The sequence below is a fragment of the Grammomys surdaster genome, unplaced genomic scaffold (assembly GCF_004785775.1).
Source record: "Grammomys surdaster isolate TR1022 unplaced genomic scaffold, NIH_TR_1.0 317, whole genome shotgun sequence".
NCBI lineage: Eukaryota > Metazoa > Chordata > Mammalia > Rodentia > Muridae > Grammomys > Grammomys surdaster.
In genome coordinates, this window is record NW_021604736.1 from 1 (window position 1) to 15,159 (window position 15,159).

Sequence of the window (15,159 nt, forward strand, 5' to 3'; positions counted from 1 at the left end):
CCTTGCTTTTTGCTCATAGTGCTTTGCTGCAGCAATAAAAACACTAACTAAAGACAGGAAGAGACAGTGAAACTATGACAGTCTAAAAATATGTGTATGTGGGATTAAATTCATCTATGCCCAGAAGCAGCAAGAAGGAACCTTAATTTAAAATTTGGACGGAGTAGTAAACATGTAGGGTTCTAAATTGTAAGAAACAGACTAGTGTGCTGGGGCACCTATAATGAGGAATGTTGCACAGGTGTGGAGAGGGCGTGTTAGAAATAGCTGCATTTCCCAGTCATATTCTGTGATTTTAACATTACTCATTAAAAATGAACACTTTTGAAAGAGGAGACTTTCCCCTCAGCAAAATCTGTGATGAGTCTGGAGTAACGAAGACAACAAAAGTATTACATGATCTTCTGAGAGAAAACTGGAACATTGGACAAACCTGTAACCACCTTGATACAGGGTAGTGATAGACCCTCGGGAGGGATACATAAGCTTTGTAACATGGCATAAAGATATTTTGAAATAAAAAATTACATGTTTTAAGTATATAATGTGTTTGTGTCTGAAAAGGAAACTTTCAAAATACATACATATTTTTCTCCAAGAATTTATTTACTTATTTTTATTCATTTACATTCCAATCACAACCCCCTCCCTCCTCGAAGTCTCCCTTACAAATCTCTTTCCCCATTGCCCACTCCTCTTCTCAGAGAAGGGGAAGCCCCCCTCGGGTACCACCCCACCCTGGGACATCTTGTTCCATCATGACTAGGCACATCCTCTCCCACTGAGGCCCAACCAGGCAGTCCAGGTAGGGAGGAGGGGATCCAGTGGCAGGGAACAGATGGAGACAGCCCCACTCCACTTGTTAGAAATCCCACATGAAGATCAAGCTGCACATTTGCTACAAATGTGTAGGGGGCCTAGGTCGAGGCTCTGCATGCTCCCTGGTTGGTGGCCCAGCCTCTATGAGTTCCCAGGAGCCTAGGTTAGTTACTCTGTATGTGTCTTGACCCTCCAGCTATTCCCCACTCAATTCTATGCCACACTCTTCCACAAGACTCCATGATATACACATATTAAAAATGAATATCTGTATTGAACTGAATTATGAAGATTTAAAGGTACTAAACAAAATTGTAAGGCTAAACTAAACACAATTAAGATGTTTTATTGATTAAAGTACAGTATATCAACAAAATTCAAGACATACAGTGGGAAATATTTGAACATATATATATGAAAAAGAAATTGTACACAGAATATACAAGATACTTCTTCAAACCAACAAGCAACACATACACACACACACACACACACACACACATGAATGACATGAACAGAAGATAGCAACCTGATGGCCAATAAACATGAAAATGTACAAAATTTCATAAATGACAGACAAATGCTAATTAAATTTATCCTATTAAGTCACAACACACTCAATAATGCTCTAGAAATTGAGATGACGACACCAAGCGCTAACAGAAATGTGGAGCAACCGGAACTCTCACGCTTCAATGGTCTTAGTACAATTACACATGAAGAGTGCTCACCATTTAGAGAAGTAAACAACAAAAGGGCAGATTCTCTTGGAATTTAGCCTATTTTATTTAGTGTCTAAGTTGAGCTAAATAACATAAAAGTTCAATGGGTATACAATTATCACTTTTTCCTCCTGGATGTATGGTAGATTTCAAAGCAAATTTAAAAAGTGTATAATTAATTCTTCTATGTATCTATCATGTTTACCTTCTTGAACAAAATAAAATTTAAAACTTACACAAGAAAGTGGATTTGTCTACTCAATAGTCTTATAAAAACAAATAATTGTCTTTTAGTTTGTTTGAAAATGTATTTAAATGTATTCTTGGCCCCTGAAAAAGATTCATGGCTGGCGTGGTACACAGCAGCAGGGCCAACCTGGAGCTGTGGTGGTCCTTGTTATGAGTGATTCTGCATAACCTGAAGTCCAACCCTAATTCCCAGAAACAAGGAATACACCCAAGAGACGGGAGAAGAAGGAAGAAATGTGGCAGAGGCCATAAAGGAGAAAAGCAGAGAGAAACCCAGCCTCACCTTGGCTTTGAGGGAGGGCAGACTCCATTTTACATCTGAATCCCAAAATATGGATTTAATGAAGGATATAGTTTCACGCACCAGTACCAGCCTTTAAATCTCAGGAGACTACAATATCTCATTGATTTCGGTCAAGTTGATCCAACACAACTTATTGACCTAACACAATTGTGAATCGGAGAGGTGTGACCATCCAAGCAGTTAAAAGTAATTGTGGGGTACAGCTGGTTGAAGAGGGTGCTGATATTTTTCAAGCACCAGTAAATATTGAGGTGCAGTTGGCTTCAATTGCTACAATTGAAAACGTGGTGGTGGTGTTACTACAGCCTCTTATGATCCACGAAGTCTGGAGATTTTGTACAAGCCTGTACCATGCTTTCTGCGGGGACAACATATTCCGAAACAAATGCTCCTACATGAAGTGCTGGTGCCCTAAATAAAAACTGGGGTACCTGGCCAACCCTGCCAAGTTTCCTGGAGCAAGACTTGAATTCACATAGAAGTTTGGCTATGTTCTTCCTGTTATCACAAACGATGAACTCTTCAGGATGCTCAGCATATGGAAGGATCCAAGACAAATTTTCTTTGGTCTTGCCCCTGGCCAGGTGGTGAATATGGCAGACAAGAAAATTCTAAACGGTACAGACAAGAATCTCCTCAAGTATTACAGCTCCTTTACTCCCTTCTAGTGTAGCAGACTTGTGAGCCAGGCAGGAGCTGAAACATGGCTTCTTCTGAGTCTTAAAGCCACAGGGTTGATACCAGCCATCACTGTGGTCAGATCTCTTGTCCTTTTTCTATATAATATTAAATCACAGGGAGCAAACCCTGCACAGAGGAGCCTTTGAGGGTGTATGTCTCAAAAATCCAAATGGTGGCATTCTTTACAAAAGTGATCAAAAACTAATTAAAAATGAAAATAAAATATATTCTTATAGCCGAAACTTAATTCATCAAAATTATATGTAGAATATCTGGTTGCTAAGAACTGAGCTCACAATTCAAGCTGCCTGTGTAAATTAAAACAATACTGAAACACACCAGGTTTTAAAATGAGGGTTGGAATGACAAAGTGAAATGTAAGAGGAAATAAGGACACTTGGTGGCGCTGCAGGCTAAGAATATGAAGAATGGGCTATGCAGACTCCCAGGAAGTCATTTCATTAACCTGAAAAGCAGAATTCCGGAAGCTTTGGAGGTGGAGGTAATTGGGTAGGGTTTATGTGATCATTTGGGAAGAAGTCATCTTTTTAATCGGATTTACTCCAGTATCTTCACGGACCCTCACAAGTGGATTGTAATCCACTTGAAGAAGCAGCAACCTTTGGACTGAATCTGAACAATGGAGACACTGCTAGCAAAAACAGCACAGCAAAGGCAAGTCGTTTTTCTTACTATATTGTTTGTATTGTGGGAATCAGGCTCTGAGGCAATTAGATATTCCATACCAGAAGAAACAGAGAGTGGCTACTCGGTGACAAACCTGGCAAAAGATCTGGGGCTCAGGGTTGGAGAACTGGCCACTAGAGGAGCTCAGATCCATTACAAAGGGAACAAAGAGCTCTTACAGCTGGATGCAGAGACCGAGAATTTGTTCTTGAAGGAAAAACTGGACCGTGAGGCACTGTGTGGGGCGACAGAACCCTGTATACTGCACTTCCAGATCATACTGGAAAACCCTGTGCAGTTCTTCCAAACTGAACTGCAACTCACTGATGTAAATGACCATTCTCCAGAGTTCCTTGACACAGTAATGCTGTTAACAATCCCTGAGAGTGCCCAGCCAGGGACTGTGTTTCCTCTGAAGGCAGCTCAGGACCCTGACACAGGGAGCAACGCTGTTCAGAACTATACAGTCAGTCCAAACCTCCATTTCCATGTTATTACTCACAGTCGCTCAGATGGCAGGAAATACCCAGAGCTGGTGCTGGACAGAGCCCTGGACAGGGAGGAGCAGCCTGAGCTCACTTTAACCCTCATTGCTGTGGATGGTGGAGCCCCGCCCCGGTCTGGGATCACCACAGTTCACATTGAAGTTGTGGACATCAATGATAATGCCCCCCAATTTATACAGTCACTCTATGAGGTGCAGGTTCCTGAGAACAGCCCCCTTGATGCTTTAGTTGTCACAGTCTCTGCCAGGGATTTAGATGCTGGGATATATGGCAATGTAGCCTATTCTCTGTTTCAAAGTGATGGAGTAGCTCAACCATTTGTAATAGACAAAGTCACAGGAGAAATCCGTCTGAGCAAAGAGCTGGATTTCGAGGGAATTAGTCATTATAACATAGAAATCACAGCCACGGATGGAGGGGGCCTTTCAGGAAAATGCACTGTGGCTGTACAGGTGTTGGATGTGAATGACAATCCCCCAGAGTTGGTGATCAGGAAGCTCACAGTCCCTGTCCCAGAAAATTCTGCAGAGACTACAGTTGCTGTTTTTAGTGTTTCTGATTCTGATTCGGGGGACAATGGAAGGACGGTGTGTTCTATCCAGAACAATATCCCATTTCTCCTGAAACCCACATTTGAGAATTATTACAGTTTAGTGACAGAAGGACCACTGGACAGAGAAAGCAGAGCTGAGTACAACATCACCATCACAGTCTCCGACATGGGCACACCCAGGCTCACAACCCAGCACACCGTAACAGTGCAGGTCTCTGACATCAACGACAACGCCCCCGCCTTCACCCAAACCTCCTACACCATGTTCATCCGTGAGAACAACAGCCCCGCCCTGCACATAGGCACCATCAGTGCCACAGACTCAGACTCAGGCTCCAATGCCCACATCACCTACTCGCTGCTGCCGCCCCAAGACCCACAGCTGGCCCTCGACTCGCTCATCTCCATCAACGCAGACAACGGACAGCTGTTCGCGCTCAGGGCTCTGGACTATGAGGCGCTTCAGGCCTTTGAGTTCCACGTGGGCGCTACAGACCAAGGCTCGCCTCCGCTCAGCAGCCAGGCCCTCGTGCGTGTGGTAGTGCTGGATTATAATGACAATGCGCCCTTCGTGCTCTACCCTCTGCAGAACGCCTCAGCACCCTGTACCGAGCTACTACCCAGGACAGCTGATCCCGGCTACCTAGTCACCAAGGTAGTAGCTGTGGATCGCGACTCTGGCCAGAATGCCTGGCTGTCATTCCAGCTACTCAAGGCTACTGAGCCGGGGCTATTCAGCGTGTGGGCTCACAATGGCGAGGTGCGCACTACCAGGCTGCTGAGTGAACGAGATGTTCCAAAGCACAAGCTCCTGCTGCTGGTAAAGGACAATGGCGATCCCCTGCGCTCCGCTAGTGTCACTCTTCACGTACTAGTGGTGGATGGCTTCTCACAGCCTTACCTGCCATTGGCAGACGTGGCACGGGATTCCACGCAGGACGATTATGACGTGCTCACGTTCTACCTAGTCATTGCCTTGGCATCTGTATCTTCACTCTTCCTTTTCTTTGTGCTGCTGTTCGTAGGGGTGAGGCTGTGTCGGAGGACCAAGGCAGCCTCCCTGGGTGACTACTCTGTACCTGATGGACACTTTCCTGGCCACCTGGTGGATGTCAGTAGAGCGGGTACCCTGTCCCAGAATTATCAGTATGAGGTGTGTCTTAATGGAGGTACTGGAACAAATGAGTTCAACTTTCTTAAACCATTGTTTCCTATCCTTCCGACCCAGGCTGCTGCTGAAGAAAGAGACAATGCTGCTGTTCGCAGTAGCGTTGAATTTTATTAGGGCGCTTATTTTGAAGTGGTGGTTACCGCATTTTTCTTTAACTATCTCTGATGTAGAATTGCATAGTGTCATGAATCAACTCCTGAGATATATGTTTAATTTATCCTTCGTTTTGGATTAAACTGTTCATATGTGATGCCACTCTAGAGAATTTGGTTCTACTGCATTGTGTTTGTTTATATTTCTATACCATACCGATGCATGCTTGTTGTTTACAATTATAATATTGCTTGTGGTGGGAACTTATATTTGCTGTAAGGAATTGAAACTGCTTTCATTGTTAGAGATGCCTTGTTTTGTTTTTGTTATTTCAGACAGGGTCTTACATTGTAGCCCTGTCTGATCTGAAATGGCTATGTACAGACTGAGTTTCAATTTGTGGCAATCCATCTGCTTCTGTTACCCTATGTGGGGATTATGAGCATGCATGAGTAGGCTCAGCTGTGTTGAACTGCCTCAATAAAAATCAAATACTAGTCATATTTTCTGTTTATTCTAGCCACTTTATTTCTTGACCTTATTTTTGATGCTAAGTAGAAATGGAAACATACAGCATTCTCTTTATTTAATTCATTGTTGGTGGAATGAATATAAATGATGTTCTGCCCAATATCTGAGAAAGCAATAGGATAGTTATGGGCTTTTTTTGTTTTATTTTGCTTTGTTTTGTTTGTTTTTCTTGTATTGATGTCTGTGATCAAAAAAAAATGTTAAGGCTTTAAGTCAAATTATAACATGACAAAAAACCCTTAATGTTCACCTAAATGTGTTTTCATAAAGTAAGAACATGCCATGCCATCATTGCAATGAAAAAATGAAACATTCCAGGTGCCACTCAAATGACCCTTCACAACCACAATTGGCCAAAGTGTAGCAAGCATGCTGACTTCCAATTCTATAGTCTTGCCTCTTTTGAGTTCATGTAAATTTCTTGTAGGTTACCAGTTGCTTCTTTGATTCTATTTTGTGTTTATTAAATGTATGCATAATACTGCTTTAATGTTGGTTATTTTATAATTTTTGTCATAAATTATTATTCTAGTTGTGCACTTCACACTTTATTACTAAATTATTCATTTGTCTTTGTGTAATTTTGGTTGTTATAAATAATACTATGTACAATTTTACATATATATTTCGGTTAGATGCATATTTGCATTTGTGATGAACATTCACTTTGGGGTAGAGTTGTATAAGTAAAATTTTAATAGATATCTCCAACTATATTTCAAGATTGGTTGCACCAACTTGACTGTTCCAGCACTGGCTGCGGTACCAAGCTCGGGCGTAGGCCTGGCAGATTAAAGAAATACTCAGACTCGGGTCATCCGTTATGAGAGAATGCCAATGCCTTTACTGGGCAGGTTCAATACATACACCAAGTCAGTAAAGGAAAAACACAAACTCAGGAAAAACAGGAACTCAACTAGGGGACAATAGGATGTCAAGTATAAATTCCCTTCCTGGGGCACAAGCCTTAGTCAGGATGTTTTGATCTTAGAGGAACCCCAGAATGTTACTTAGTGGACAGCAGCACATGGAAAGTCTCAGCCAGGGCATAGCAACCCTTCAGGGTCCGACACCAACTTACTTTACAAGTAGCAATACTTGCACATACAACTTTGTCCACATTCTTGCCAAAACCTGGTCTAATTGGCAAGCACCGTGTGTGTGTGTATGTGTGTGTGTGTGTGTGTGTGTGTGTGTGTGTGTACAGTGTATGCATGTGTGGAATAAGGCATTTGCATGGAGGTCAGAAGACACCTTGAGATAGTCTTCCACCTTATTTCAGTCAGGGTCCTCTTGTGGTTTTTCTGATGTATTCACCAGCCTAGATGACCCTAGAGCTTCTAGGGATTCTCTTGTGTCTGCTTCCCATCTCCCTAGAGGAGTACTGGGATTTGAACCAGGGTCTTTATGCTTGTATAGACAAGTGCTTTTACCATCAAAACATCCTCCCATCTTAAAAGCACTTTCAAACAATTCTTTATAATAAACTTGTTTATTACTAGGAAATAAATTTTAAACCATTATCAGCTGAATTGTTAGCATCCCAGATTTTTTTTGTGTGGAAGGCAATATGAAATATACTACCTCACTTAAGTACCAACATTCTTAAGGAACTTTTCTTTGTCTAGATTGAGTTCAATGCATGCTGTAAAGCTGATAAAATTTGTTTTAACTTTGGGAATACTCTGTAAGCCATTTTTGAAGACACCTGGTGCCACCGTAGCCACAGAGAGTGAATAAAGTAATTTGTGAGATAATATGTCATTAACCTGGAATCAGAACTGAGAACACCACTGTTAGCCTGACGCTCACTGTGATTGAATGTGTAAGAAAACAAGGGAAGAAGCATTCATTTTGGCTCAAGGTTTCAGCCCGTCACTGAAGGAGGAGCACCTGTTGAGGTGACTAGAACCTAGAGGAGAGTTTGCTTACCTGGTGTTCTTTCTCTGTTTTCTCTCTGATTCTGACTCTGGCCTAGGGGATGCTACTGTCCACATGTAGTGTGGGTTTCTTCCCTCAGTTCTCTCTAGGGAACACTTCACAGACACTGTAGGAGGTAAGACTGACCAATCTTGTGTGTACCAAAATTAAGTTGACAACAATGACTAACCATGACCCCATTCAAAAGAAACATTTAGAAATGATCTAGCAACAACCAAACTGATCCACAATATTTGAAAGTTGGTTTTACTTCGTTAGTTCCATTTGTTACTCATATGCCCAAGAAACGTCTATACTCAGAAACTGTTTTTCTAATAAACCCTGGAGGGTTGTAATGTTGATATTCTCTTTATTCCATTGAGTATACACATGTAATTTCTAGCTTTAAGATGATTTCAAGCATCAGATTTTAAATTTGCTTTACTAAGACTTGAAACATTTGTAATATATTCTAATTTCTCACCTTTCATTGTCTTGGCTGTTATGTGAAGTAAAGTTTGCTTGACTTCAATAAATTTATCTTTAAATAAATACAAAATCCATCAGGAACTAATCATATTTATCATATATGTCATATATTATGTTCTTGTATGGGAACTTACCCACATTTTAAATGATACTTCAAGACACTTTTGAATTTATCAGAAAAGACCAAGACAGTAACAGAATAGAACCATGATATGCAGTCATTCAATCCATGGTATTTTTAACTGTAATCCCTTTCACATCATGTGCATTTCTATTTGTTGTTTCTTGAGACATAGTCTTTATATAGCCTACGCTTGCCTTGACCTTGCTGTCCTTCTGTCTTGGACTCCCAGGTTCTGGGATTACAGTTATGCACCACTGCTCAAGAGTAGAGGTAGTCCTTGAATGTCATTGTCTGCATCATGTCATAGATTACAATAGAATAATATATTTGGACTTTCATCAATCAACATGAGGATGTTTTGTCCAATGAGAAGTTATAATAAAACTCCTGAATCTCTCAAAACAATGACCAATTCTACTCACCTAAAAATGAAGTTAAATCTTAAAGTTCTTATGACAAATATTTATTTCTCCTCATCCCTATTTTAAATTATTCATTTTGTTTAAATATTGCTATCATATGTACCTTTTGGCTGCAGTTTTCTTCTCAGTGGCCTAATGATTACCATGACTGTCCTCATGTGGCCTTGTAACAAAATGAGTCATGTATTTTAGAGAAGTTAATGTTTAGTTCAACATTTATGTTTCTGACCAATGTTCACGTTTTCAATAATTTGTTGATGTGTTTATTGAAACAATTAAACAGTGTACATCTTAAACTCATGAATTTATAGAACTCATCAGTGATCAGTTGAACTGTTAAAGAACCATAGTTGATTATGGGAAGTTGATTATGGCCAGAGAGAATGGTTTGTAAATATATGAAAGACTGTGGTGTGACTTCCCTTAGATCAGCAAGCAGTTGGATTCAAGATATAGAGTGGTCTTGAAAACCAACCTAAAAACAAAACACAAGTATGTACAGACAAACAAGTTTCCTAAGAAACCCTTCACACACTCAGTTTGGAAGCACTAACTCAAAAGTCTTTATAATGCCCAGACTTGGATATAAGTCTTTATAATGCTCAGTGTTGAGCTGAAGATTTCTCATGACGTTATCGATTTGAACGCATGGTGGCGGTGTAGGCTAAGAGAATGAGTAAGAATCCTTCAGCTTCCTCAGACTCTGCTTCACCTAGAAGCTGAAGCAAAAATACGGAACCATTTGCTGCTGCAGCTAAGCATTCCGGCGAAGAGGAGTCACCAGGAACTTGTAAAATCAAATCCACAATTCCACAGCAAAGGTTTTCTGGAAGGCCAAAGTTACCTCGGTGATTAAGAGCGGGGAAGGGATCTTTCCCTCTGGAATCAGCCAATAGAGATGTCGTCACACAAGAAAGTACGGTGCGAGACAAGGCAAGTGATGATTTTGATTACATCGATGCTTTTGTGGGAGGTGGATTCAGAATCAATTCAGTATGCCATGCTGGAGGAGACAGAAAGTGGCACGTTTGTGGGCAACCTGACTAAGGATTTGGGACTAAGGATGGGAGAACTGGCTGCTCGGGAGGCTAGAGTGGTTTTCAAGGGGAACAGACAGTATTTGCAGCTTGACCCACAGACCCAGGATTTAGTGCTAAACGAAAACCTGGACCGGGAGGAGCTGTGTGGCTCCACAGAGCCCTGTGTTCTGTCTTTCCGGGTGTTACTAAAAAATCCTTTGCAGTTTTATCAAGCTGAACTGAGAGTTGTAGATATAAATGACCACGCCCCAGAGTTTCCTGCCAGAGAAATGCTCCTTAAAATATCAGAAATAACTCCACCTGGAAAAATATTCCCTTTGAAAATGGCACAGGACTTAGATGCTGGCAGCCACAGCATTCAAAGCTACTCTGTCAGTGATAACCCTCACTTCCACGTGCTCACCCGCAACCGAAGCGATGGCAAGAAGTTCCCTGAACTGGTGTTGGACAAGGCGTTGGACCGTGAGGAGCAGGCCCAGCTCAGACTAAAGCTCACCGCGGTGGATGGTGGGTCCCCGCCCAGGTCAGGGACCACAGAGATTCAAATATTAGTCTTAGATATAAACGACAACGCGCCCGAATTTGCTCAGGAGCTCTATGAGGTCCAAGTCCCTGAGAATAACCCCATTGGCTCACTGCTTATTGTCGTCTCGGCCAAAGATTTAGATACAGGATCCTTTGGGGAGGTGTCTTATGCACTGTCTCAAGATGATGACGCTAATGAGCCTTTTGAAATAAACACAAAGACAGGAGAAATTCGACTGAAAAGCACCTTGGATTTTGAAGCATTACAGTTTTACCATGTGGATGTCGAGGCCCTAGATGGTGGCGGGCTAACAGGAAAATGCTCTTTAGTCATCCAAGTATTGGACGTAAATGATAATGCTCCGGAAGTGATCCTATCCTCTCTCAACAGCCCCATCCCTGAAAATTTGCCAGGTATCATAGTGGCAGTATTCAGCGTTTCAGATGCGGACTCAGGAAATAACCAGCAGGTTATGTGTTCCATAGATCGCAATCTTCCATTTCTTCTAAGACCATCTATGGAGAATTTCTATACTCTGGAAACAGATGGGGCACTAGACAGAGAGAGCAGAGCTGAATACATCATCACCATTACAGCCACCGACATGGGCACACCCAGGCTCACAACCCAGCACACCATAACAGTGCAGGTGTCCGACATCAACGACAATGCCCCTGTCTTCAACCAAACTTTCTACACCCTGTTCGTCCGTGAGAACAACAGCCCCGCCCTGCACATAGGCACCATCAGTGCCACAGACTCAGACTCAGGCTCCAATGCCCACATCACCTACTCGCTGCTGCCACCCAACGACCCACAGCTGGCCCTCGACTCGCTCATCTCCGTTAACGCAGAAAATGGCCAGCTGTTTGCGCTCAGGGCACTGGACTATGAGGCCCTGCAGGCCTTCGAGTTCCGCGTGGACGCCACAGACCGAGGCTCTCCGGCACTCAGCAGCCAAGCACTGGTGCGCGTGCTAGTGCTGGATGACAATGACAATGCACCCTTCCTGCTCTACCCGCTGCAGAATTCCTCTGAGCCCTGCACAGAGCTGCTGCCTAGGACAGCAGAGCCTGGCTACCTGGTCACCAAGATGGTGGCAGTGGACCGCGACTCTGGCCAGAACGCCTGGCTGTCTTTCCAATTGCTCAAGGCCACAGAGCCAGGGCTGTTCAGCGTGTGGGCGCACAATGGCGAGGTGCGCACCACAAGGCTACTGAGCGAGCGCGATGTGCCCAAGCACAGGCTGGTGCTGCTGGTCAAGGACAATGGCGATCCCCCGCGCTCTGCCAGTGTCACACTGCACGTGCTACTGGTGGATGGCTTCTCTCAGCCCTACCTGCCACTGCCAGAGGTGGCGCAGGACTCCGTAGAGGATATTGAAGATGTGCTCACGCTATACCTGGTTATCGCCTTAGCATCTGTGTCTTCGCTCTTCCTCTTGTCTGTGGTGCTGTTCGTGGGGGTGAGGCTGTGCAAGAGGGCCAGGGCGGCCTCTCTGGGTGGCTACTCTGTGCCTGATGGACACTTTCCTGGCCATCTGGTGGATGTCAGCAGCGCTGGGACTCTTTCCCAGAGCTACCAGTATGAGGTGTGTCTGAGGGGAGACACTGGGACTGGTGAGTTCAAACTGCGAAAAGCAATTAACCCCCATTTTCCTTCTGTGGCATCTGAGAGGAACACAGAGGAAAGTTCTACTCTTCGGAATAGCTTCCTATTCATCTAAATACTTTAGTGTACTAGTATATTCTGTCTAAGGTTAGAAATATCTTTTAACCTATATCTGCATGCTATTGATATATATTGACAGAAGCTTATGCTCTTACTTTTATAATAGTGCCTGGAAGTGGAATCCAGTGTCTCATGCATGTTAGGCAAACTAAACCACTAAGCTAAACCACCAATTCACTTCTCCTTTCTTTTTCTTTTCTTTTCTTTTCTTTTCCTTTCTTTCTTTCTTTCTTTCTTTCTTTCTTTTTTTGTTCTTTTTTTGTTTTGTTTTCAGAGAAAGGGATTTTTTCTTTTTTCTTTCTCTTGCTTATTTATTTACATTCTGAATATTGCCCCCCTTCCTGGTACACCTTTCAAGAGTTCTTCACCCCAACCCCCCCTCTCTTTTGCCTCTGAGAGGGTACTTCCCCACCCACCCCCCTTATCCATCCACCCACCTCCACCTCACCTCCCCCTCACATTCCCCTTCCAACAAAGGAGACAGGTTTTTTTTCAGTGTAGCCCTGGCTGTCCTGGAACTCACGCTGTAGACCAGGCTGGCCTCGAACTCATAGAGATCCACTGCCTCTGTCTTCTGAGTGGTGGAAGTAAAAACATGTGCACCACAAGTCTCACTCTGTGATGGCCTGGGATGGTCTGAATCTCACTAAATTGACCTGGCTGGCTTGAAACTCAGACAGACCCACCTACATCTGTCACCTTAGTACTGTGACTAAAGGCTTTTGCCATATGCTTGGCCTGGCATTGCTATTATTCTTGAGGTTGTACATTTTAGAAAGAGAGTTTCTGGAGATTCCACTGGTTTCTCTATTATGCTTCATAGTTTGTTTTTTAATTAGTGACACTAACCTGTATTTGACAAATTAAATAAAAATATTTAATAGAATATGAAATCAAACAATCTTTTAAGTATGCTATCATGTAAAGCCTTTGAGGTTGCATTTTGAACAAGTGATTAAATTAATTTTACTATTAGTTTGTAGAAATGTTTAAATGTGAATATTGATATTACTGAATTTTGCAAATTTAGTCTCATTTTGGGTAACTGGTTATCATGTGCATCTCTAAATATAAATGTAAGGACTAAATGCTAAGACACATATCTTATGTATGCATAATTAGGAATGTCTCTGTGCATTTTAATAATCAACACATATTTCGTAAGTGTAGATTTTACAGAACTGTCAATTCCTTAAATTGTAGGTTGTGAACGTTGTGTAAGAAGAGTATGGTCTTTTAGCATCAAGATATTTACAAAAGTTGAATAAATATTTGCTTAATGTTACTAACTGTCCAGCAGTCCTTTTTTTAAACAAAAATTCTACAAAGAAATGCTAACATTTTCTCTACAACAACATATCTTTGCCAAAGAATGAAGTTTTTATTTTATTTTAACTACAAATATATAAAACTTTAAATATTATTGCTTACTAAGGTTATCTTCTTTCCTTCCATACAGAAAATATCTTTCTGCTCACTCTAAATTTTATTGCTGAGAATAAAATCCAGTAGAACTTATTTTATTTTTTTTTTTTTTCTGACAGTTTGGGAGTTCAAAGTTATTGTGTGTGTGTGTGTGTGTGTGTGTGTGTGTGTGTGTTATATTTTCCAAACTTCACCCTCTGCTTTCTTAAGTATCTGTATTTTCTTCTCTAATGTTTATGAACATCATTTATTAACTACAAAGCCATTTCTATTCATAGTCTTGTAGGTATTGTTGCCATATTGTATAAAAATGCTCTTTTCAAATTTCATAGAAAAGCAAATTATATTAAGATGATGTGTGGTTATTTTATTTTTAACCTTAATCAAAGTAGACTAGGAAACATTTACTCTGTGCAATTCTGGGATACTTATCCCTTAAATGGCACCTTTTTCCTTGGGGGCATCTGCTTCTTTCATTCCAACCATACAGCTCTGGTTAGAACTTCAGTGTTTTTCAATTATAAAATTTCCACAGCCCAGATGTTCCCCTACCTATAGCACACAGGACAAAACCCTTCCCTAGAATGGATCGATTTTACAACATTAACCTCCTTTTCTTCTTTGTATTTGAGAAACGACAGTTGAACTCTGAGCCAGAACTGACTACTTATAAAGCAAGTGACTATCTCCAGTAAAGTTTATTGGTCATCACGAATAGTTCATTAATGAAGGATAGTTTCAAAGAATGTATACCCCACAGACTGAAATAAACAAACAAACAAAAGAACAAAAGAAACAGCCTTTAGTTGGCCTTCAGGAGGCGCATTACCATTTGAAAGTTAAAAACTGTAATTTTTTTTAAAAAAATATATGCTTATTTAAAACAGAAAGAAGTTAGTAACTTTTACAATAAAATGAAAACTCTTCCAAGAGCAAGAAATTTTGTTTGTTCCTTCATGGTGTTATGGTCAAAAACTAAATGATTACTTGTACAAATAAATAAGTTTTAAATGAACGACTGTCTCTGCAGAGACAGAGCTTTGTGTACTGAGTTTGTTCCTTCATGGGAAAAGTATACATTTCTCTCACACAGCTTAGCTACCTCAAAGCTGCCTTATGAGACTTCTCACACAGCTTAGCTACCTCAAAGCTGCCTTATGAGACTT

At 41.6% G+C, this 15,159-nt stretch overlaps 2 protein-coding genes and 1 pseudogene across 2 annotated transcripts; all 3 read left to right on the forward strand.

The window, feature by feature from the left end:
- Positions 1-1,884: 1,884 nt before the first annotated feature.
- Positions 1,885-2,762, forward strand: LOC114629829 (annotated as a pseudogene).
- A 560-nt stretch (positions 2,763-3,322) lies between these two features.
- LOC114629810 (protocadherin-3) lies at positions 3,323-6,141 on the forward strand. The gene has a single exon (XM_028777909.1). The coding sequence runs from the start codon at positions 3,416-3,418 to the stop codon at positions 5,804-5,806; it is 2,391 nt and encodes a 796-aa protein (XP_028633742.1). The 5' UTR covers positions 3,323-3,415; the 3' UTR covers positions 5,807-6,141.
- Positions 6,142-10,224: 4,083 nt separating this feature from the next.
- Positions 10,225-12,563, forward strand: LOC114629815 (protocadherin beta-6-like). The gene has a single exon (XM_028777918.1). It carries the CDS (start codon positions 10,230-10,232, stop codon positions 12,561-12,563), a length of 2,334 nt encoding a protein of 777 aa, XP_028633751.1. The 5' UTR covers positions 10,225-10,229.
- Positions 12,564-15,159: the final 2,596 nt, after the last annotated feature.